Source organism: Delphinus delphis, chromosome 19, assembly GCF_949987515.2.
Source record: "Delphinus delphis chromosome 19, mDelDel1.2, whole genome shotgun sequence".
NCBI lineage: Eukaryota > Metazoa > Chordata > Mammalia > Artiodactyla > Delphinidae > Delphinus > Delphinus delphis.
In genome coordinates this window covers 48,117,555-48,140,043 of record NC_082701.1, presented here as the reverse complement: position 1 = coordinate 48,140,043, position 22,489 = coordinate 48,117,555, and the positions used below count along the sequence as shown (strand labels likewise).

At 55.8% G+C, this 22,489-nt stretch overlaps 1 protein-coding gene across 1 annotated transcript in view; it reads left to right on the top strand.

The window, feature by feature from the left end:
- Positions 1–13,959: 13,959 nt before the first annotated feature.
- ATP2A3 (ATPase sarcoplasmic/endoplasmic reticulum Ca2+ transporting 3) overlaps positions 13,960–22,489 on the top strand; it is a 33,311-nt gene continuing 24,781 nt past the window's right edge. The window contains exon 1 of the mRNA XM_059998427.1: positions 13,960–14,235. Within this exon, the coding sequence (XP_059854410.1) occupies positions 14,106–14,235 (130 nt within the window). The 5' untranslated portion in view covers positions 13,960–14,105. The remainder of the gene's footprint in view (positions 14,236–22,489) is intronic.

Here is a 22,489-nt window from a genome sequence, read left to right as displayed (position 1 = left end):
AGAGGATGCCAGGCTTAGAGTGCCTGGTGGACTGTTCTAAGCTCCTGGAAAAATAACGGGTCCCACTCCGCACCTCAAAACAATAGATGTCAGCGTTTCCAGGCAACGTCGCACAGAGATCAGCCTCCTGAACTTCAGGGGCCTAACTGTTAGAGTTCAGCTCCTGAACCTAACATAAACAAGTATGTGCCCTTGGGCAAGTCACTTAGCCTTTCTGAGCCCAGATAAACCGTCAAAGGAGGAAAACCTCAGTGGGGATAAAGGGAGTAAAGTCAGGCAAAGTGCTCAGATTACACCTAGCACATACTGCATGCCGAGTGTCAAGTTACTGTCTTATGCCAGGAACCCAAGAGGTCTAAGGACACTTGTTTTCCAATTATTTCTATATTTAGTTGTTTACAATGATGGTATATACACTTAGGACCACAAAACCCAGTGACGCTTAGGATTTGTGTCTTGGCATTTTCACCCGGGGCCTGCTCCTGGCTGGGGACCGGAGGCCGGGGCGAAAGCCATACTATTGGTTTGACCTGAGCGTAGCCAGGCAGTGCTTGGCTTGGAGCCAGCTGCGGCAGGAAGCATTTGCTGCCCAGAGTCTCCGACCCTTCGTGCCTGGGGATGCCGGGCAGGGGCTGCCTCTGAGAGGAGCTAAGGCAGACCCTTTGTCGTTGGTGGGCTCTTGGAGCCTCACAGAGGCCCCCAGGCTGGCACATGACCTGTTTTACGCCTGGGAGTCATCTCAGAGGGCAGGCGACTTGCTGTAGGTTTCACGCATGTTTCTGGGGTTGGAACCCCAATCTGACCCGGGCTCTCTGCACCCCTCTCAGAAGGCTGAGGTCTAGGCCCGGGGCCATGGGAGTCTGAGACGCACGCCCACCCCCTACCGCCGGGCTGGAGAGTCACATCCGCTGTTTGGCTGTGGGCGTGGGCTCTGCAGCACCTCCTCGGGGGGAAGCTGGCATTGTGTCCTCAATGGCCTGTTGTGGAAAAATCACAGAGAGCAGAGTAAACAGAGGACCGAGGCTGCCGCCATGGGAACCGCCGGGTGGAGGTGGCAGTGGAAGGCAGAGGAGGGAGGCTGTGGCTTGGCCCAGGCTCACCTTGGAGCCAGGAATCTGCCAGCACAGATCCAGAGGGCCTACCGGGTGGCTCGAGGAGGTCTGAAGCTCAAGGAGTTCCCCGAGGTCACCCAGCGAGCCAGGGCCAGGGCCAAGGGCAGCGCCCTGGCCTCTCGGCTCTAGCTGCTCTGCTTGCTCCCTGCTCTCCCAGCCAGAAAGACTGGCAGAGGCACAGCAGGAATTTCTTCCAGAGCTGTTACTTCCAGGAGACTCTGGGGACAGCCCTTATCCTTTATGGCCCAGACTCTGGCCTTGACTGATGCTCAGAGCAAGGAGCCGTCAATACCCAGGTAAAACTGAGCGTAGTCCCGAGTACTACCTTGTGCTGTTCAAAGCCCTCCACAAGCCCAGAATGAAGCTAGTACCTGGAAGACACTGGCACACAGAGTGTGTGAGCTCACGGGAGATGATCGGCACATGGAGGTGTGAGCACATGGTGGTATTAACACATGGGGGTAATTAGCACATGAGAAGCAGCCACACTTGAAAGGTATTAAAGTCAGAAAGACTCAGTGGGATGGATCGAGTTTATGACACGCCACCCGTGCTCCCTTACTAAGGGCCTGATCAAGGGGTACCTTTATTTAAGGGGATGATGATTCACTTTGAGGCTAGAAGAGGAATGAGAGGCAAGATGTGGACCTATTAGTTATGCTTCCTCGTGTGACCTGTAACCACATGCTTTTGGAAGTGGCTGGACCCCTGATGGCTCGGGGCCTGGGGATGAGGTCAGTTTGCTCTCAGGAAGCTATCACTTCCTGTTTCTACGAATAAGGATCAGACGGCATTTCCCTCGAGAGTCTCCCAGCCTCCCAGGAGAGAGACTCGTCCACCAAGGCCACGGGCCCTCCTCAGCCCTCCATCATCCATGAGGCTTCGTCTCTGGGCTGTTCTGCACTCAGCACTCACCCTGTGCCCTTACGCCTCCTCCCTGAAGACTGTGCCACTGCTGGGGCTCCTTGGAGCCCGGGGCTGGACAGGAGCCTCCTCCCTTCCCCCTGGGACCATCACAGAAGCTCACACAGAGCTGGCCCCTCTTAGTGCCCGTGGAGGAGGTCCCTGACCTGGCATGCTCCCGCAGTGGTGGTGGCCCTTCATGTTCCCGCCTGCTCAGCACCCCTTCCTCCAGGTTCAGCGCCTTGACTGTCCTTTGAGGAACCCCCTTCAGCCCTTGTGTTGACCTCTTCCCTCTTCCTCCTCACCACCCCCCATCTCCCGGGTTTAGAGCATGTGACTCCATATAGCCAACTGGAGCATGACAAGGATTTGTTCAGGAAGGGGCACAGGACCCACATCCCATGGGAGCACAGGATATGAGACTCAAATCAGGGGCTTTTCATGAAACTGTTGGCAGAGAGAATCTCCTTCTTCTAGGGTGACCATGCAAGTGAGATGTTAGGTGGAACTCCTGGCGGCCATTTTACCACCATGAGGAGAGAACCCTGGACTCACCACAGAAGAAACATCCCAGAGGCAGAGAGAGACAAATTCCCCAATTCATAATTTGAGAACCCTTGATGCAGCCGTTTCTGAAGCCATCGCCGTCCCCTGGACTTTGAACAGAAATGAGCCAATAATTTCCCATTTGTGCTTCAGCCTATTTAAATTGGGCTTGTATCCCCTGCAACTGAAAAGAGACCAGATTTGTCCTCCACATCCAGTTCAGACTCTGCTGGACCCGTGGGGACCTTCCGGGTGCCCCTTTCCTTTTCGCTGGAAGATCCCAGGCACGTGACTGGTTTCCTGCTGGCCTACATCACTCACTCCTTGCTTAGACTAAGGGGACTGAGGGGACCCAGGAGGCCCAATCAGAGGGGAGGAGGCAAGCCAGGAGAGACCCCATTGGGCGAGGGTTGGTGGAGGTGTGGGGGCTGGGGCAGGGCAGGGGCCTGGTCCCAAGGCATGAGAAGGCCCAAGGTGCATCTGGAGAGGTTTCTCGAGGCTGTGAAGTGAGGGACACTCAAAGGGCTGGTGAGACCATCCTGTCCAGCCCCCGCTGTGCCAGCAGGGTGACTGAGGCCAGAGGGGCAGGGACTGCCCAGGACCCAGCAGCTGGGCAGGGCTCTGTCCACTCAGGGGTTGTAGCGGAGCAAGTGAGGCCCCACCCCATCCCACCCCCAGCCCCTCCCCCATGCCCACTACTGACGCTCTGTGGAAGGTTTCCTCTGAGCAAACGTTTCTGCCTAAAACAGTGTAAAACGTCACAGACCTGGAACTGGAGGGGGAGAGCCTTGGAGACCACCTGACCCCTCCTATACATCCCATCCCCATCCCCCACCCACTGTGCAAGAAGGGAAACTGAGGTCCAAAGCAGGGCTGGGGTCTGCCAGAATTTGCAGAACAGGTGTGGTCCCAGGTACAGAGTGGAATGGGGATATCCCAGCTCCCAGGCCAGGCACATCCACTCTCTAAGCCTGGGGGGAAGGGCAGGCAGTGGGGGATGTGAGGGTGGGGGGCCAGGACGACTGTCTGACCACATGTCTGTGCGTCTGTCCCTGAGTTGGGCAGAGGCATGAACATTCTGTAGCAGGTGCCCTTAGTTCCCTTGGAGAAGGGGATACCTCAAAAAATCCCGGGGACGGGTTTTCCCTCCACTGTGGGCGGTGGTCCAGCGGGTGCCAGGTCCCAGCATTGCCACCCGTGAGCAAGAGCGTGTGGCTGCTGCCACCAGCATCGCTGTCCCAGGTGGTTCCCGTCCTGTGGCTGTTCTGTGTCTCCCATTCTGTGGCGGTTCTCTTGACATTTATGGTAGAAAACGTCATCACACAAACGTGTATCATTTTCATCTGTCCTCATTTATCTTCTTGCTGACAAGAACAACATTCCCTGTTTCTTCAGGACTCTGACCCCTTTCCCCTCTACGTGGCCTTGCCGTTTCTCCTTGGGACAGTTCCTGGTCTCTGCGGGCTTCGAGTCCAACCTGCGCAAGGAGAGAAAACAGAAGATGACTCAGGGGTCTTTCCAGGTCAGATGCCCTGGGTTCCACTATTTTGTCATTTTTAAGGTGAGGGACAGAGCCGCAGCACCTCATCGGGCACTGGGTCCCTTAACCGCTTCTTGGTCTGTGCTCCGAATGCCTTTCTCTGCCTGGTGGTGGAGCGACACCACAAAGGCTGTCCTTCGGGGCAGGCCCCGTGCTCAGAGCCACGTGGCAACGGATGAAGTGGGTTCTAGCATTATTCCCGTTTCTCAGACAGCGAAACAGAGAGCAGAGCCTGCGCTCTTAACCTCCCCTTAACCACATTGCCTCCTGTTAAAAAAAAAAAAAGCAACCAAAAAAACCCAATTCAGAATATTTACAACCCAGGAAGTTAACCACTTGAAAGTTTTGGGGACCGAGACCCCAAATGGGCTTCAGCTTGGTTGGGCGCCCCCCTTTATCACAAATCCCAGACCCTCCCTGTCTTCATTGGCACTTAATGTAAAATGCAGCCAGCTCTTGAGATGTCAAGTTGTTCACCCCAGAGCCTGTGCTAACACTGGGCTAAGACCTGCGTGAGGTCACAGGCAGCCTGTTGTAGGGAACAACCTTGGTTCGTGAATTCAGACTAATCAATCACTTAGGTTCTAAATGAGCTATGTTTCTCCCTTTTCCTCCCTTTGTTCTCCCTGGGCAACCTCTGGTGGGGAGTCAGCCCCTTGTCTGCTGGTTTCCCTCCACCTGTTCCATCCAGCGGGGTAATGGGCACCTCCGGCAGTTCTGATTCAAATGCATGGACGGCCCAGGCGCATAAGGCAAAAACTGAGGATGAGTGAAATCACCCTTGAAACCCTCCAGGAAGGGGTGGGGAGCCAGATGCCATCACCTGTTGGTGGTTTCCAGCCAGACATGGGGCAGCCTTGGTTTCTCCAGTGGAGCCCACACCCAAGGCTACCTTTGCACCTTGAGGTCCTGAGAGATACTTGGGCCCAGCAGATTCACAGCTCCATCCCATTTACACACTGAGTGGAAAGGCAAGTGGAGTGACCCACACCATTTATCTTTTACATAACTCATCTCCCACTTGCTTTGAATAAAGACTTTTAAAATCATCTTTCAGAACAAGAAGTCTGGATGTGGGCGATCTCAGGCTGTTCTGCAGCTCAGCAATGCCTCCCCACATAGCCATCCTCAGGGTAGGTTTCTCATCCTTAAGCTGGATGCCTCATGGCCACAAAATGGCTGCTGCAGCTCCAGGCATCAAAACTCTTCATAGGGAGGAAGCAGGGAAAGCAAAGCCTTCATCCTCTGTATTTTATTCAGGAAGCCCTCAGCAGGCTTCCCCTTATACCTCACTGGCTATAAGTGGGTCACATGGCCATCCTCAGCAGCCAGGAAACTGAGAAAAACAGTATCTGGCAAAGAGGATTTTGGCCTGCGATTGGCTTAAATCACTCATGATTCATGCACTGGGCTGGGGCAAAGTCTTTGCTACCTGGAGTAAAGTCAGGGCTCTGTTAGCAAAAAGGGGGCACCTATGTTGGGTACCCAACTATCAATGCCATATATTTTCTTAGTTAAACTCACAGCAGTCCACTGAGGTGTGTCTTGTTATCACTCCCATTTTACAAATGATGAAACTGAGACTCATTTAGTAACTTGTCCAAGATCACATGCCTGGTAACTAGTAGCAGTTTAATCCCAGGTCTGTCTCCTGAGAGCATAGTCTTAACTACTACACACGCTTAAGTACCTGCTACTTGGGTATGTACCAGCCAGGCTGTGACCCTCTTGAGGGAAGGGACCACATCTTTCTCTTCTTGGTATTTCGGCAATGTCTGAAAATTGACAGAAGCCCAGCTGAGTTGATTTAAACACAAAATCATTTGGTTTTGATACTTGCTGCTTTGTAATATGTTTTATAACCAAGAGTGCAAGCTTGCCAACACTACCTTTAGAAAAATACACCTATCTCTTTTTTTGTATTGTTTTCCACTTGCCCATGCTGGGTTCCTGAAGTCCTGGGAAGAATTCCAACGTAAATATCACCAGTGATGGAAATCTGAGGGAAGGAGAGGAGGATGAAAGACTAATTGAGGCCCAGAAGAGTGTCAGTTCCTCATTAACTGCGGAGCCATGGAAAATTCTTTGTTCCTGCCTGTTGGCGTCTTGCCTCCAGGATTTGGGTGGGTATTGCCCTTGGCCAGCTTCCTGGTCAGGTCACAGACAGTTTGACCAGAGGGGGAGTGTCCTGGGGAAGACAGGGCAGAACCGGGCTGGGTCCTTGGAAGTGGACACAAGTGAAAGATGGGTTCTGAAGATCTACGGCCCAGTAGGCCCATGCTGGCCACTGTAGATACACCAGCTCACTTAGCACTCAGAATGACCTGTGGGTTTAGGTCTACTATGTTGCCCATTTTACAGATGAGAAAACTGGGGCTCAGAGAGGTGAAGTCACTTGTCCCAGGTCACGCAGCAGAGCTGAGATTAAAAACTAAAGCCTATGGTCTTCTCAGGTGGGGTTCTTTCCCCAGTCAAGGGTGACTGCCATCTCAGGGACCTGGAGTGGATGCTGATGGCATGTTGGGGACCCTGGCCCCTCCTCAGAGCTTTCACCAGGCTGTATAACTTAGTGGTCATGAGCAGGGGCTTTGAGTCAGAGCCAGGTTAGGAAACTAGCCCTGCATTGCCTAGGGACCCAGCACAAGCAGAATAGCACAGTGCTTAAAAGCCTGGGCTCTGAGGCCAGATGGCCCGGGTTCAAAGCTTTGCTCTCCTATGTATCAACTGTGTGGCTCTTACCTCATTGGGCAGCTCTATAAAGCAGGGGTGTAAGAGCCTGCTCTAAAGTGTAAGGGGTGTAAGAACCTGCTGGTAAAGATTAAATAATGCACTCAGCACAGTGCCTGGCTGTTGTTACTTTATACCCCCAGAGCAGATAGTGCTGTGAGATGTCCAAGGCAGATCCCATGCCCAGGTCCCATCCTTCCCTCCACCCCAGCAGCTGGTTGTGAATGACCCACCCAGGAGGGCCTGGGCTGATTTGAATACACAAATGAGGGGGTGTGTGACTCCAGGGAATGAAAGGCAAATGGAACCCAGTTTGCAAGTCTGGGCATTTTCATGGAGCCCAGTTACTGGAGGCCAGGGCCTGGGCTGGGTTGGCTGTAAGTCATGGCCTCAGGGAGGGAGCTCAGAGAAATAGAGGACATGCCAAGGTCACCCAGAGAGTGGGCAATGGGGCAGGGAGACCTGCCGGTGCGTCTGCCCAGAGGCTGGCCATGGCCCAGGCGTCAGGTGTCTTGGGCACCATGCCCGGTCTGCCACGCTGGGGATCTGGGTGCCTTTGCCAACTTCCCTAACCTCTCTGGGCTCCTGGGCCCCACCTGGGGACCTGGAAGGGACCCAGAGGACTGGAGCTGACCTGGCAAGAGGCAGTGCCTAGGCTCTGGGCCACAATGACAGGATATCCCCAGGGAGCTGGGCTGGCCGCCACACAGGGAACACCGGGGCGGAGACCTGGCACTGCTGGTGAGAGACCCAAAAGAGCACTGAGGAGGGAAAGTCAGGACAGCTGGGCCCTGAGAGGGTAAAGAACAGGCCAGGAGTGACATGGAGCCTGTGACTATAGGCAGCAAGGGGACCACAAATAGAGACCTGAGTTTTTCCCTCTGCCCCCAGCCTTTGAGCCAAGGACAGATCTGGGTCTCCTGCCACTTTGTCCTGATTTTGCTCCTGGGTGGACCCTGTAAGCAAGTTCCTACCATGGATCCTGTGAACTCCAGACACTGTTCTGTCCCACCCCCACTGCACAGAGACCCTGGGTCCAGAGGGGAGGGGGCTTTCTCAGACTCCCATGGCCAGGGTTGTGCCCAGAAGGAGCCAGCCTCGCTTGAGGACTTGACCAGCCCCACTAATCCAGCCCCAGGCCTGTAGGTACCCGCCGGGTAAGGCTGAACCAGCAGCCCCTGCTCTCTGCGCACAGGAGGCAGGGATGGTTCTCCAGGCTGAGGGTCTAACCAAGAAAAGCCTTGCCCTCAGGTACCCCCAGGCAAAAGGCCTTTCTCTATACCAGGGAGCAAGTCGCAGGTCTCACATTCCTTTTCAAGTTGTGCCTGTCTTAGAAGCCTGGTCAGGTGTAACCATTTACAAGGCAAACAGGGGTTTTGTGTTTTAACTTCTTACAACCCACTACCAGCTGATCCTATAAGCAGACTGGTCAGGCATGGCCTGGAACCTGGAATGAAACCTCCTCCCTGCCAAGCAGGGCTTCTCACCTCACTGGCCAAGGTGCTGATAGGCACAGCCCAAGACTAGCCGAGGCACTATGTGCTTGTGCCAGACACTGTGGCAGAAAAAGTAACAGAGCTAGGAGGTAACCCAACCCTCTGTGGGACCTCCAGCAAATTCCAGCCTCTCCCTGGGCCTTAAACCCCTGTCCATACAATGGGAGTGCTAACTCTGATATATCCATGGTGAGACTGTCACAGCTCCTGGATGTGATTATACTTACTCAGTCTTTCACTTTCCAGTATTTGTATCCCATTTCCTTTTCTTCTCTTATTGCATTGGCTAAGAACGTGTTCATTTAACCAGTATCTTTGAGAGTCTAGTAAGTGCCAGACCAGATGCCAGGCACTGAGAGGCAATGATGAGTGTTATAGACACATTTTCAGTCTCAGGAGATCCCCAGCCTAGAGGGCAACTTTATAATGACCTTCATGCACTGGGCCACCCTGTAGAGACCTTGTGATGATTCAGATGCAGCTCCTGTCCTGGAGGGATGCACAGCCTGGATGCTGCTGCTGAAAATCCAGGCAAATAGGGCGGAGCACAGAAAAGCTGGGCCAGCAGGAGGCACACGGTCACTGGCTCTTGAGGGGTCAAAGAGGACTTCTCGGAGAAGGTAGCATTTGAGCCTGGCTTTAAAGAGTAAGGAGAGTTTAGACAGGTAAAGATGAGAAGAACTAGTTTCCTACTACAGGTAATAGCATGGGCAGAGGCAGGGAAGGAGAAGACAGGTCAAAGTGACTAAAGTCCAAGGGGCTGAGGAGTTGATGTTAATTGGGGAGACCATGGGGAGCAGGAGAGTAGCAGCATGGCTGCTTAGGAAGGGGGCTCTAGTAGCAGCACCAGGAGAAGGCAGGTCTGCAAGAAGCAGGCGCACCCTCACATGACATGCTCCCCCCGCCTGAGGTCCAGGAGGGTGTCTCTGTCCACCATTGGGAGGGAGAGGACAACTTCCTCTCCTCAGCCTGGCCAGCGAGATAAGGGGACAACGACAGGAAGTTGCCTCAAGGAGCTAAAGAGTGAGTAGCCTGACCCAAGGCCCCGGCCCCCATGCTGTGCAGGGCGGTCCCACGGAGGTGGATGCAGGGAAAGGAGGCCAGCCGCCTCTGGCCAAAATGCAATGGTCCGGGTGTCCAGGGCCGAAGGCCCCTGGGTGCCTGTTCTGTCCCACTTGCTGACAAAGCCCCACTTCCCCAGGTCCCTGAAGGCCAGGTGTGCCCCCTTCCCAGGAAGAGGCTCTGGAGTTTTCCTGCCTTAACTCAGTCATTCAGACACCCTCCCTGACACCTCCTGAGAACTGAGGTGAGTCTGCCTTCAAGGGTGACTACAGACAGGGGTGCAGGGCAGACAGTGAACACCAGGGTGCGGGGAGCTTGATGGGGTCATACGGGCGTTGGGAGTCTTATTGGCCCCAGGGATGAGCCATGGTTTCTGGGCCTTAAGGTCTAATAGGAATGAGCCCCAGAGGATGGCAGAGGGAACAGAGTGAGCAGAGATCCAGAGACAAAGAAACTTCTTACTGTGTACAGGGAGCTAGATGTGGCCCCAGTGGGACAACATGGGCAGCTGCAAGTGATGAGGATGAGTGTGGGCCAGGGAAGCTGGATATCCCTGAGGGGCAGGGCTGAGCGGAGGTCAGAGTGTGGGGGTCCCCACCTAGGGCATGGGGAGAGGCGGGAGGGTGGCTCCAGGTTAGTAGGGGCCCTAGGCCCAAGAGGACTGGGGTTGGGGTGCATCTAGAACTTGCCCAGGGGTCCCCAAGACTGAAATAAAAGAACTTGCGGTTAGGGGGGTGGCCGACAGGAGGGTCTCCCACTCTGTATGGCTGGGGGCCAGTCTTCCCTGCCCCCACTTCACAGGGTCTGTCCAAGTGGGCAGGGTGGGGCTAAGACAGTGGACTTGAAAGGGAGGGAGGAAGGGAGGGAGGGAGAGAGGGAATCAGGGAGGGGGGAAGCTGGGACAACAGCAGGGTGGGAGCCCAGTCCTCCCAAACTCTGGCCCCGCGCCTGTCCCCTGAACTATCTCTCAAGACCCTCCCCCAGGTTCAGGTTGGAGCCCCCATTGGCCAGGCTGTCCTAAGCTCACTCCCTGGCCTCAGAGGAGACCTCCCCAGCCTGGCCCAGCAGAGGTATCCCAGCAGCTGAACACCAAGGAAAGCCATCAGCAGAGGAGGAACAGGACACTTGGCCTGGGAGTTCCAGCTGAAGCTCTGCCTTGGCCTCCCTGGCTCCATGTCCCTGTTTGAGTCCCATCCTCTCCCTGGGCCTCAGTTTCCCCTTGTGTGCAATGGGGAGATAGGCCTTGATCTATGGGGCCTCATTCAAAGTCGGTCAGAAGCGTGCAGGGAAGAGCATGAATACACAGTGTTGGGGTAGCCAAGGAACTGAGTTTCTTGGGGAGACATTTTAGGGGGAGGAGCTGGGAGAGCACTTGAGACCAGGGGAACAGCCTGGACAAAGGGCTGAAGCTAGAATGTGCAAGGCCCGTTTGGAGAATTTTGAGCAGACTGGTTTGCTTGGATATGAGTAGGAGCCGACTGGTAAAGAAAGGGCTGTGACTGCTGGGTTGAAGGGTCTGGACTTTATCCTGCCGGTAATGGGGAGCTAAGGAAGGGTCTTGAGCAGAGGGATGAAGTAATGAAATCACCAGCTCAGGCAGGCAATCTTGATATACAGAGGTAAGTCTGGAGGCAGGGAGGCCAGGGAGGAGGCTGTTGGAGAGCTTGAGAGAGAAGGTGGGGCCTGAGCGGGGGCAGTGATGATAGGCGATAAGGTAGGGCAGGGAGAGGGGAGCTGCAAGAGGAACCCTCTTCCGCCTCCACGTGGATTCCTCCAGGCCCCTCCCACTCCACTTGGCCCCACACACCCTCCCACCTCAACCCGCTCCTCCCCCACCTCAGAGCTGAACCCCTCACCCACCAGAAACACGGGAGTCAGCTGTCACTCCTCACTTGCTCTCATCCCTGAACCTAATCCGCAACCAGCTCCCTCTGCCTTGGTCTACACCTCCTCATTTTTTACCACTGTGGGGTCCTTTCAGCGTCTCCTCTCCCCTTGGATGCCGTCCCCCACCAGCTTCCAGGGGGAAACTATTCTAGAAAGCAAATGTGACCTCACATCTTCATTGCTTAAAAGGCCAGGCCATTAAATGTTCGATCAGGGCTCTCAGCGTCCTAGCCCTGCCTCTCCGGTCTACCCTCCTGATCCTGTGCTCATGCTCCTTCTGGTGCAGCCATGTTGAGGGGCTGAGGCACTGTCTCTGGCACACGGCTGAGGTTTCCCACCCTCAACTTAGGTTGTTTTTTCTGCCTGTGACACCCTCTTCTTCATGTGTCCAAATCCTTCTGGCAAATACCTACCTTTCCCCCATGCTCCGCTCTGCCCCCCCCAGGTGAGGTTGGCAGGCACACCTCCTGCCAAAGAGGTGGTAAGTTCTGCCATCATCTGTCCTGTGGGGGATTTAGAAAGAGCTGGGACTGGGTGCCAGGCCTAGAGCTCTCAGTACCTGGCAGCTGGGAGGCGGGGATGATAGACCAGCCCTTTGGACAGCGGCGTACCTGTGACCATGTCCCCTGGCTACCAGCTGCATGCCTAGGTGCAGATAGAGGGCATAATGGGGGGGGCACACAGCAACTGGGCAAGTAGTTGGAGTGTGAAATGACTGTGGAAGCTTGGAGCGATGCCCAGAAGCTGTCATGGGGGCAGCCAAGCAGGTGGGCATGCTGACAGGTGTGTGAACCTGCCAGGTGGGGGCCATAGTTGCTGGCAGCTGCTGGCCCTGCTTGTGGTGGTTTGGAAGCAGGGTGGGGTGCGGTGGGTGGGCTGGAGAGAGGGAAGATAGGCCAGGCTGCCAGAGCAAGCAGGCAGGCCTTCTGGCTCTGCCTTCGAGCAAATGCCAACTGACAGCTGAGGGTGGGGTGGAGTGGAGAGGCTTAGTGTTAAGGTCCCTGGGGCTGACAAACGAGAGTCGAGAGAGTCGGGAGTCGTACCCGAGGATGTGTAAGTGGGGGAGGGGGAGGGATTTCCAGTTGCTTTGTGACTAGGGCTTCATGTCTCTGGGAGAGAGGTCTCTAGTGGAAAGCTGTAGGGTTCTGTCCCCGCCTAGCCCTAGCTAACATTCTTCCTGGCAACTTAGAGATGCAGGTAGGGCTGTCTTTGTGCCCTACAGTGGTGGGGGAAGAAAGGGAGAGGGTGGAAACACAGGGAATATTGGACTTGAGATCTAAAATATCGGGCTGCATGAAGCCACAGACAGAAAACCAGCATTCCCCTACCTCAACGGCAGTAGGCTGAGCCCCAGCTGATGCCCCTGGAGTCAGTCTGGGTGACCTGTCAAAAGCAGCAAAGCACTGGACCGTTCCGCCAGCTAGTCCTCACTCAATCTCTCTATATTCAAGGAGTAATGGCAAAGGGGAGAGAGAGGAGCAGGACCATGGCCCCATCCTGGGAGGAAGAGATCAGGAACTGGGGGGACACTGGGTAGGGGTCAGCAGGGGGGGAGCCAGGCTGGAAGCTGGGGCTTGTGTGTGTGCAGTTGCAGTCTCCCTGAAGGCTTTCTGTTTGCAGAGGCACTATAGGGTTTGAGGTTTGAACAGCCAGCTGAGTGGGCTCAGTCCTGGAATCTCTGACCTTGTGCCAGCAAGGTGGATCCCAGAGCTCTGGGCAGCAGAGGCCACCAGTAGGGGTATGATGGTGGGTGGGGTGAGACTGGCTGGGTCTCTCAAGCTGGAGGGGCGCAAGCAGATTGCTCTTTTTTGCTCTTCCCTTTGGCGCGGTGAGTGGTTTCTGCCTTCCCACAGTTTGCTTCCCTGACCTGCAGCCCTCCTCCTGGTATCCCTGAACAGACTGGATCTCAGGGAGCACCGGAGTAGGGGTTCCTCTTCCCTCCTCTGCCCTGCACCAGGGTCACTCTCCCTGGGGGCCTGGTCAGAGGCCTCCCCCCCACACCCTCAGACTTCTCCAGGGAACCCTCATCCCACCTGGCAGTTACATTTCCTGCTGGGGTGAAGGTGTGAGTCTAAGGTAGCAAGACTGGTTTACTTTCTTATATACTGGGTCATTGTTAGAGGTTCTGATTGTGTGAGGAATAACTGCTCATCGCTGGACTTTATGAAAACAATAAAGCAAGCATAAACATCAGAAGAAGAAAACATCAAGTAATCTCCAGAGGAGTCATGCTTATTCACAGGCTTTTGGGTTCCCTCTAGACCCAGGGTCATACTTTGCAGAATTCGAGTAGGGGGTAGGAAGCCCCTCTATGGACATCCCCGTTTTGCAACCTCCCAGGACCCAAGAGGGCTCAAAAGAAGGCATCTCAGAGACACGTGCTCAGCAGCCCTCCCAGTTCTCTGACCTGCCTCCCCCTTCCAGCTCTGTGGACAGTGGTCGAGGCTCTTCCGGACCACGCTCCCTCGTCTCCCCCAAGCTCAGCGCGTTCCGCGTGGGCGGCCTCAGTTCCCGCTTCTGCAGAATGGGCGGGCAGCTAAGCCTCCGCGCCTCGGGGTCCTGCGGGGGCGGGGCGGAGGGCTCCGAGGGCGGCCGGAAGGGGTGTGAGTGCGGGGGCGGGCCCCAGGCCGCCCCGCCCCTGGGAGGGAGCCCTGGGCGCAGCATTCTGGCGCGGGCCGCGGCCGCTGCCGCCACTGCCGTCGGGGAAGGTCCCAGCGCGGTCCTGGCCTCGCGCGGCGCCCGTCGGGGCCCGAGCCCCCCGCGCCCCGCTCAGTAGCCCTGCAGAGAGGCGGCCCCGACTGTGCCGACGGCGCAGACTGCCGTGGGGGCGGCATGGAGGAGGCGGAGGCGCAGGCGCACCTGCTCCCGGCCGCCGACGTGCTGCGCCGCTTCTCGGTGACTGCCGAGGGCGGCCTGAGCCCGGAGCAGGTGACCGGCGCGCGGGAGCGCTACGGCCCTAACGGTGAGAGCGCAGGCCACGCGGGGGCAACCGGGGCCGCGTGCGCCGCGGTCTCCGTATCGCCCCCGGCACCGCGGCTGCGGAGAGGTACACTCCCCTCCCAGCCATCGGCCCCCGCGGGCGGGCGGGCGGGCAGGAAGCGAGGGCTCAGGAAACCTCTGCAGATGCCCTTGGGGCTCCCGGCGGGGCTGCGCGGTACCTTCGCAGGGGAAGTGGGGGTGCGGGTTCCGGGTTCGGAGACCAGACGCCTGGCTCCCCTGCCCCGCTCTCCTCCCTCCGGGCCCAGGGACCCGTGCGGCTCTTCCGGGCTTCCCACCTCCACCCGCGTCCCAGTCCACTCCTGCAGGCCCTCGCCCACCCCCATCGGCGCTCAGCGCTGCATCCCCGCGCCGCCGCAGTCCGCCGGAATCGTGCAGGTGCACATACCGGGGTCGGCCGGCGAGGGACCAGCCGGGGACTCTGAGGCTCAGCCTCCTAGCTGACCCCGAGGGTCTCCCCCGAGGGCTCAGTAAAACGCCCAGAAGGTGCAGCTTGTCAGCTGGCAGGCTTGGTGACCCCACCCCCAGGTCTTCCTCTTTCTGCAACCCCAGGCGGATGTGGCTGGCGGAGTCGGTGGGGGCTTTGAACTGCTGAGGCGGGAGACCCACCTCCTTGGGGGTGGCAGGTTCAAGGCCTCACTCAGGGAGTTGCCTGGGGAGGCCTTTCCTTCCTGGGTGACCTGGAGCCACGCCCGCCCATCTCTGGGCAAGGAGGGAGCCTTCATGCTGTTGCTGTTTGGGAGGGAAAGGTATCGTTCTTCCTCATGTTCAAAGGAGTGTGGGATTCTCCACCTGCCAAAAAGCACGGCAAGTGCCAGCTGTCCAGATATGACCCAGGGATGGTAGAAGGTGTAGAGGCCCCTCCCCAGGTCGCTTGCAGGCAGGACTTGCCACCCCTTTGGTCCACCCCAGGGCACGGGGCAGAGTGTTAGGGGTCCAGAGAGAAGTGTCGCCCCCATCCCCAGAGTGCAGCCTGGACCCACGCCCTTTCAGAACTTGGGGCCTCACCCTTTCAGGATTCCCCGCCAGCCAGAAGGAAGGTTCTCTGGCCTGTGTGTCTCACTGCTCAGGGCTGGCTTGAAAATTACGAAGAGCTGTCAGAAAGGGAGCTTTGGGTTTTGTATTGGTTTATGACAACCACCTCTTATATAAATATTATCTTTCTGGAGCAGAAATCCTTTTTCGAAAAAATTAGTTGCTATATTTAGTTGAGCTGTGGGCGGAACTAGGGAGATAAATATTATTTAATATCCCCTACTAGTGACTTGGCAGGGAGGGTGTCCTCGCTGCAGGAGCGCAGGGCATCAGGGCTGGTCCCCCAGCCCATGGGTGGGGCTGGGGGTCGGGGCAGCAGGTCTGGGGTTCCACCGCCTCCTCTGTGCTGCTGTGGCCTCCAGCTTAGGAGTCCTGATTCCCAAGGGAAGCTGGAGATCCAGCCCTTGGTTCTGCCTCCAGAATCACACAGATGTTGCCCTGCGTTACTCTAGCCAACACCCTTCTCCTTTCTGGCCCCCATGTCTTCATGAGGAGGGGAAGCTGGCTGGGAAGGAGGGAGCCTCTAGTTCCCCCCATGTTGTTTTCTCTAGGTGAGAGGATTTGGGGGTGCCCTGGCGGCTGAGCATCTGTGTGGGGTGATGAATAAGGATGTTGGTGCAGTGTGTAGGTACAGAGAGGTGGATGTGCATTTTGGGGAGGGTGGTAGGAAAAGTTAGGGGGCTATTCCTGGGCTCCTCTGGTTCCTCTGTGCTTCGATGGTAGTAAAAATGAAAGCTCATGTTCGCTGACTACCTATTGATACTACGTGCCAGGCATTGGTCTTATAGCACTTTTCATCTCTTGTCTCATTCCTTCCTCAAAACAACTCTATGAAAACAACTGTTGTCATCCCCATTTTACAGAGGAGGTAACTGAGGCACCAGGAGGTTAGACAGCTTACCCAAGGTCACACAGTAAGTGGTAGAGCTGGTACTGGGTGCCTGCCCCTCTCTGGGCCTCAGTTCCCCTGTCTGTTCAAGGGAGTCATCCGTTCTGCAGACTCTGGGACCCTGGTGTTGGGGCCTGTGCTAGGAGCTGGGGTCAGCTAGACAGGAGCTAGTACAGCCTTGCCCCCGGCCCCCGCGGAGACCCCAAGGGTTTTTTCCTCGGGAAGCATTCCAGAGCTCTGGAAGTCATCAGGTGAGGAGAAGGGAGCCGGCTTCCCCTTCCTGGCTCATGCTCCTGCAGCAGAGCCCCGGCCTGAGGAGGAGGCGTGGGTGTCCCGCGGTCTCTACCCACGCAGCCTCTGGGATGAGGCTGACAGGGTTTTGAGCCCTAGCTCTGCCCTTTCATAGCTGTGCAATCCTGGATATACTGCTTTGCCTCTCGGTGCCTCTATGCTCATCATAAGTGAGGCTACGATAGGACCCATGCCAGACATTTGTGAGTGTTTGCGTACACCAAGCCATCCCTTCTTGTGGCAGAAGGAGCTGGGCCTGGCTCTGGGCCAGAAATAGGGTGGAGGGGGCGGGACCTGCAGGTGGAGGGAACACCCCAGGGACTAGTGTCCTCCCCCACCCCAGGAGTCTATGCACCTGCAAGGTCGTTAGGCTGGAAACCACAAGGAAGTCATTTGCTTAAGTCTTGAAGTTCACAATTTCTGCCAGCACAGGAAGAGGGGAAGCAGGGGCCGGGGATCCTCCCTCCCTGCTCCTCAGAGCTGGGGGAGGGGCCTCAGTCAGTGAGTGTACTGGGAGTCGCACCTCCCTCCCCCGCATCTGTCCCAACCCCAGCAAGTAGCCATGTCCTCTGAGGCCCCAACAGGGCAGAAAGTGGGAGGCTCCTGGCCTCTTGTGAGCCGCCTTTCTCTGCAGACCCCAGCAGTGCCCAGGACTCAGCTTTCTCGGAGGGGCCTTTCTACATCCCTTCAACTTATTTTTTTGAATAAAAATGTACACACAGTACCACATTCAAAATGTACAAAAGGTATATAGTAAATTCTCCCCAGCCCTGTCCCCAGTCACCCATTCCCAGCCACCCCAGTGTCTCCTTCCCAGGATACTCTGTGCACACACACTTCTGGGTCTGTGATCGATGATCTTTTTTACATGAAAGGAAGTGGATTTTGAGGGCTGTTTTGCCCCTGATTTCCACGTGACCGAGTCACTCTTGCAGGTGGTTCCACGTGGAGCATCCTTGGGCTTCCTAGTGGCCACTCAGAGTTTCAGCATGTGGCTGTTCCAGCACTTCTTCACCCGAGCTTTTGATGGGCTCTGGGGTTGTTCAAAGCCTCTGTTATCACACAGACGTTATTAGGGACATCGTTGTCCCCATGTCATTTCACACACTGTGACTATCTCCAAAGGATAAATTACTAGAGGGGGAATTGCTGGGTCAAAGGGTGTGTGTATTTTAAATTTTGACTGCTGTTGCTAAATTGTTCTCCATAAAGTTGCACCAGTTGACCTGCCCATTTCGCTACCACCTCACCAGCACAGTGTGTTATTGGACGCCAATCTCATAGAAGAGTGGCCTCTCATAGTCTTACTTTGCATTTCTCTGTTTGCCAGTCATGTTGGGCATTTTTTCATATATGCAGGAGCCATCTGATCTCCTCATGTCCGTGGATGGGCTGCCTATCACCCCTGCTGGACGTGAGCCTAGGCAGGAGGCAGGACTGGGTTGGGGGTGTCCCCCCAAATGGGCGGGGCAACACCTAAGCCACCCCCACCCCAGAGCCCACTGATGTGGGAGTCAGGCGAGGTCCCAGGAAGTCTCTGCGGGGGAGGGGCAGTGTCTCTGTTTAGGGGAGCTGGGGGAGGGGCTGTGACAGGGGCTGGAGCCTGCCTTCCTGGGCCTCAGCCTGCCCATCTGTACAGTGGGTACCAGAGCTCCAGGGGTGCCAGGTGGGAGGGATAGTCTGGATTTAGATTCCTGCCGGTGGGGTCTCTGCTGTGACCTTATCTCCTGCCCTCAGCCCAGGTACCCGCTTCCTTGGCCCCAGTGTTGTCAGTAGGGCAGAGACAGGCCCCTGAGATCCCCCAAGGGCCTTGCAGATGTGAACTGACTCGGATCTGAGGCGGGTATTTCAGGCTTCTCCCCCATTCTCACACCCTTGTTGGGCAGCCTTAGTACCCCCTCTCAGGAACAGCACCAGCCCCGCCCCTGCAGAACCCCAAGCCCTTGCACCAGGAGCTCCCTGAGGCGGGGCTGGGTCTGCGCACAGCTCCGAGGACGCCCAGCAAACACTTCGCCTCTGGGCCTGGTCAGCCAGTAAGGCTGCACCGGGGCAGAGGTTATCCACTCCAGGTGGGGCCTGGAGACCGTGGCAGGCCAGGTGGGCGGGGTGGCGTCTGCCAACCAAGGTCTCTCCCTGGCTTTGTGAGTGAGGATTTAATTGCTCTGTAAGTTTGCCTTTGAGGAAGACCTTGGTGAGCACTCGCCTCTCCCAACTGGAACCAACACTTAGAAGCTGAAATACCAGTTTCCATTGTTGTGAGAAGGAAGGAGTCAAGGGGGGATTAGGGGAGCAGGTGGTGTGTGGAGCCTGGGGGCAGCCCTGGCCCCGCACCCCCCTTCTCCTGGGCTCTGGGCTGTGAGCCCAGGGTCCAGGGCTGAACCATGGGGCAACCGAATAAACAATTCAGTGAGGCTCTGTGTGGACCCAGGGATGACTCAGCCCCTGCCTGCCCTGGGGGTGCTCCGGGGTGGGAAGCAGAAGGCAACATTGATGACCCTTGAGAGCAAAGCTTTTCTGGGAAGACTTCCTGGAGATTCAGATGAGGAAATGGGGAGGTACCCTGCACAGAAAAAATGGCGAAACAAAATCTTGGAGGGGGGAAAGCTTTAGCAAAACCAGGGGATGTGGTAGCAATCCTGAGGCATCTCACTTGGCTGACAGAGGGAGGGACGGATGTCTAAGCTATGAGAGTGATTCTGGAAGGGTGGGTTGGGGCAAATCCAGGAAGACCTTGAAGGCCCTGTTAAGGTTGGTCTTTATCCTGTAGGTCCAGGAGAGTCACTGAAGGTCTGTGAGCGGGGCAGGGTCATTCATTCATTCACAGAGTTTTATTGAGCACCTACTGTGTGCCAGGCGCTGTCCCAGGTGCTAGGGACACTGGAGCTTCCATCCTCTTAACTGTTGTTATGGCTGATGTTTACTGAGCATTCACCATATGCTATGCATTAGTCTAAGTTCTTCATACATATTACATCATTTCATCTTCACAGCAACCTTATGAGGTAGTTACTATTATTATCCCCATTTTCCAGATGCAGAAACTGAAGCACAGCCAGGGTTAGAGTGACTTGCCTGTGGCCACAGAACTACCAAGACATAGGATTTGAACCCCAGCCCTCTGGACCAGGCTGTCTGCTCTAAGCTGCAGAGTTTCTCTGATCACATCCCAGGCCCTTCCAGGCCAGCTCCACATCGGGCATCTGTGGACATGGACTGGTTCAGTCTGGCAATGGTGACCCAGAGCAGGGTTCGGCCAGGAGAAGCCACCATGTGACAGGTCCAGACAAGAATAGTGGGGGCTCATATGCCCCCAGGCTGGCCCAGCTGGGGTCTGGGAGGGGCAGCACCTCCTGTTACTGACTTGGCCCGTGCAGCCTGGCAGATGGCACCAAGAGGTGGGCAGGGCCAGGGCATTCTCCTCACTTAACAAATGGGGCATCTGGTGCTGCTGAGGGCCCAATGCCATCATTTCAAGGGGAACTGGCTCAGCCCCACCAAATGCAACCTGGAGGTGGCAAGGGGGAACCAGCATCTTCCAGGGATGCCTAGGAAGGGGAGGAGGTGCTCTCCTAGCCCCTGGATCCCCCACCGTGGCCCTGGAACTAATTCATGTGAGGGGAGAACTGGGTTGTTCAGAGTCTTGGCAGGATTGCAGTTTGAAGCAGATCAGGCCTGAGCAGATACGGTCTAGTAACCCCCAAAACACCACCTGTTTTGTGAGGAAGAGCCTTTGGGCCGGGATGATTGGGCTGATGGCTCTAGGGTCACAATAGAAGGATGAACCGATTGATGGGATGAGGGCATCCAGCCCAACAATCAGGACATGGGATATTACGTTCTTTCAGGTGACCTTGGCTGTGGGGAGACAGGGGGACCACTGAGGTGGGAAGGCAGGACAGCCTAGGCATGAGTGCAGGAGGTCCAGAGTAGGGATTTGAGCTCAAGACGCTTCCCTGCCACTTCCCAGCTGTGTGACCATGAACTAGTCACTCAACCTCTCTGTACTTCTACTCTGTAAAATGGGAATGATAATTGTATCCTCCTTCCCAGGTTATTTGAGAATCACAAGAGAGTAATGCACATGAGGAAGTGATTATTCTGTCTGTGGAGCACCTTCTCACGTGCTGGGCACACAATGCCCTCCCGTTTATCTCCGGAGATGAAGTAGGTAAAGCACCTGGCACACTGCTCGGTATATAGTAGGTGCTCAATAAATGTGACTTATTAATATTAATGATACTAATGCTGATCCTCACAGCAGCCCTTCTGGGTGGGGGTGGGTACTCCGTCTTCCAAATGAGGCTCAGGGCCCCACGGGGAGCCAGCTACTCAGACATGACTGGAAGCATGTGCATTACATGAGCAGGGATGGCCCTCATTCAGGGATGGGCAGGACATCTGTGGTGACCTCATGGCTGGCTGAGCCTCCCCCAGGGGCAGCGGATGGGGGTGAAAGGGGAGCCTTGCGGTAGAGGCTAGGTCTGGGGAGAAGGGGGCGTCGGTCAGGATCGGCTAGGTTATGTTGCAGTAACAACCCTCAGATCTCAGTGGCTTGAAACAATCCAGGTCATTTCTTGCTCACACTGTATATATGTACCTCAGTGCAGCCCATCTGGGGGCTCGGTGTCTCCCGACTCTGTGACTCAGGTTCACAAAGCAGATACCGTTGCACAGGTGCTGGTTGCTGTAGCAGAGGGTCAAAGAAGTCCAGACTGTGCTGTCCAATAGGGCAGCCACTAACCTTGTGTGGCTGATTGAGTTTAAATGAATAAAAATTAAGTATAATTTAAAATGTAGGGAATTCCCTGGTGGTCCAGTGGTTAGAACTCCGTGCTTCTGCTGCTGGGGGCCTGGGTTCAATCCCTGGTCAGAGAACTAAGATCCTGCAAACCTCAAGGTGTGGCAAAAATAAATAAAATGTGGCTACTTAGTCACACTAGCTACATTCCCAGTGCTCAGTTGCTACATGTGGCTGGTGGCTACCATATCAGACAGTGTGGCTATAGGACTCTTCCATCATCACAGAAATTTTCCATCGGACGGCGCCCTTCTCCAGCAGTTCAACATTCCAGCCCGAATATACATCCTTCTTTTTGCCACTCACACAGGAAGCTGGGACGTGCAGTCCTACTGTGTGCCCACAAGGTGGGGAGAATGAGAAGTATTTGGGGAACAGCATGATGACCACCACCAAGAGTGGACCCTGGATCGAGCTGTGGGTCAGCAGAAGGGGAGATCCAGGTGGAAGGGGAGAGAAAGGAGAACTGGTGAGACCTGCAGGCAGAGGGCAGCTTGCAGGGGAACTAGAGCTGGTATGTGTGTCCAATAACATGATTCTCAACCCCGGGCCTCACTCTTACCCAGAAAAAAAGCCCTGAGGAATATGGTGGTCAAGGGGCTACATGCCAAATAGAGGGAGGGGTCAGGGAGACAGCAGGAGGGATTCAGGTGAGACTTAACGGATACACTCTCCCTTAGGTCAGGAACCCTGAAGACACCTGCAGAGGTGAGGGGTTGAGGAATCTCCTGGGTCGAGCATGGCAGAAGCAGACTGATGTGTGCCATGAGGCTGGGGCATGGCCGAGATGACCTCTAAAGGGCGCTGCTCCATTGGAGAATCGGCCCAGAAACCAGGCCTGGGCCTCCCCCGCCTTTCCTGTTCGCCTCAGCTAAATAGATCAGAAGGAAAAAGTCTGTTTGATTTTAATCTCAACGCAGGACACTGGAGATTACATTTTCCACGGAAAATGTCAGCCATTGCCTAAAATAGGACTTTGGAGAAAATGCTAGAAAGTGTATTTTTAGGTTACATGTTTTCCTCCTGGATTCCTGCAGCCCAGTGGGCTGCTTATTACTCCCCATGGTTCAGCTGCCAGGTGCAGACCCCAGACCTTTGAAGCAGATGGTCAGGGGAGAGGTGCCCATGGGAAGAAATGCTGGCAGGTGCCCGAGCCGAAAGCAGGTGGACAGAGGCAAGGACCCATGTCAGGGAGGAGGAGAGAGG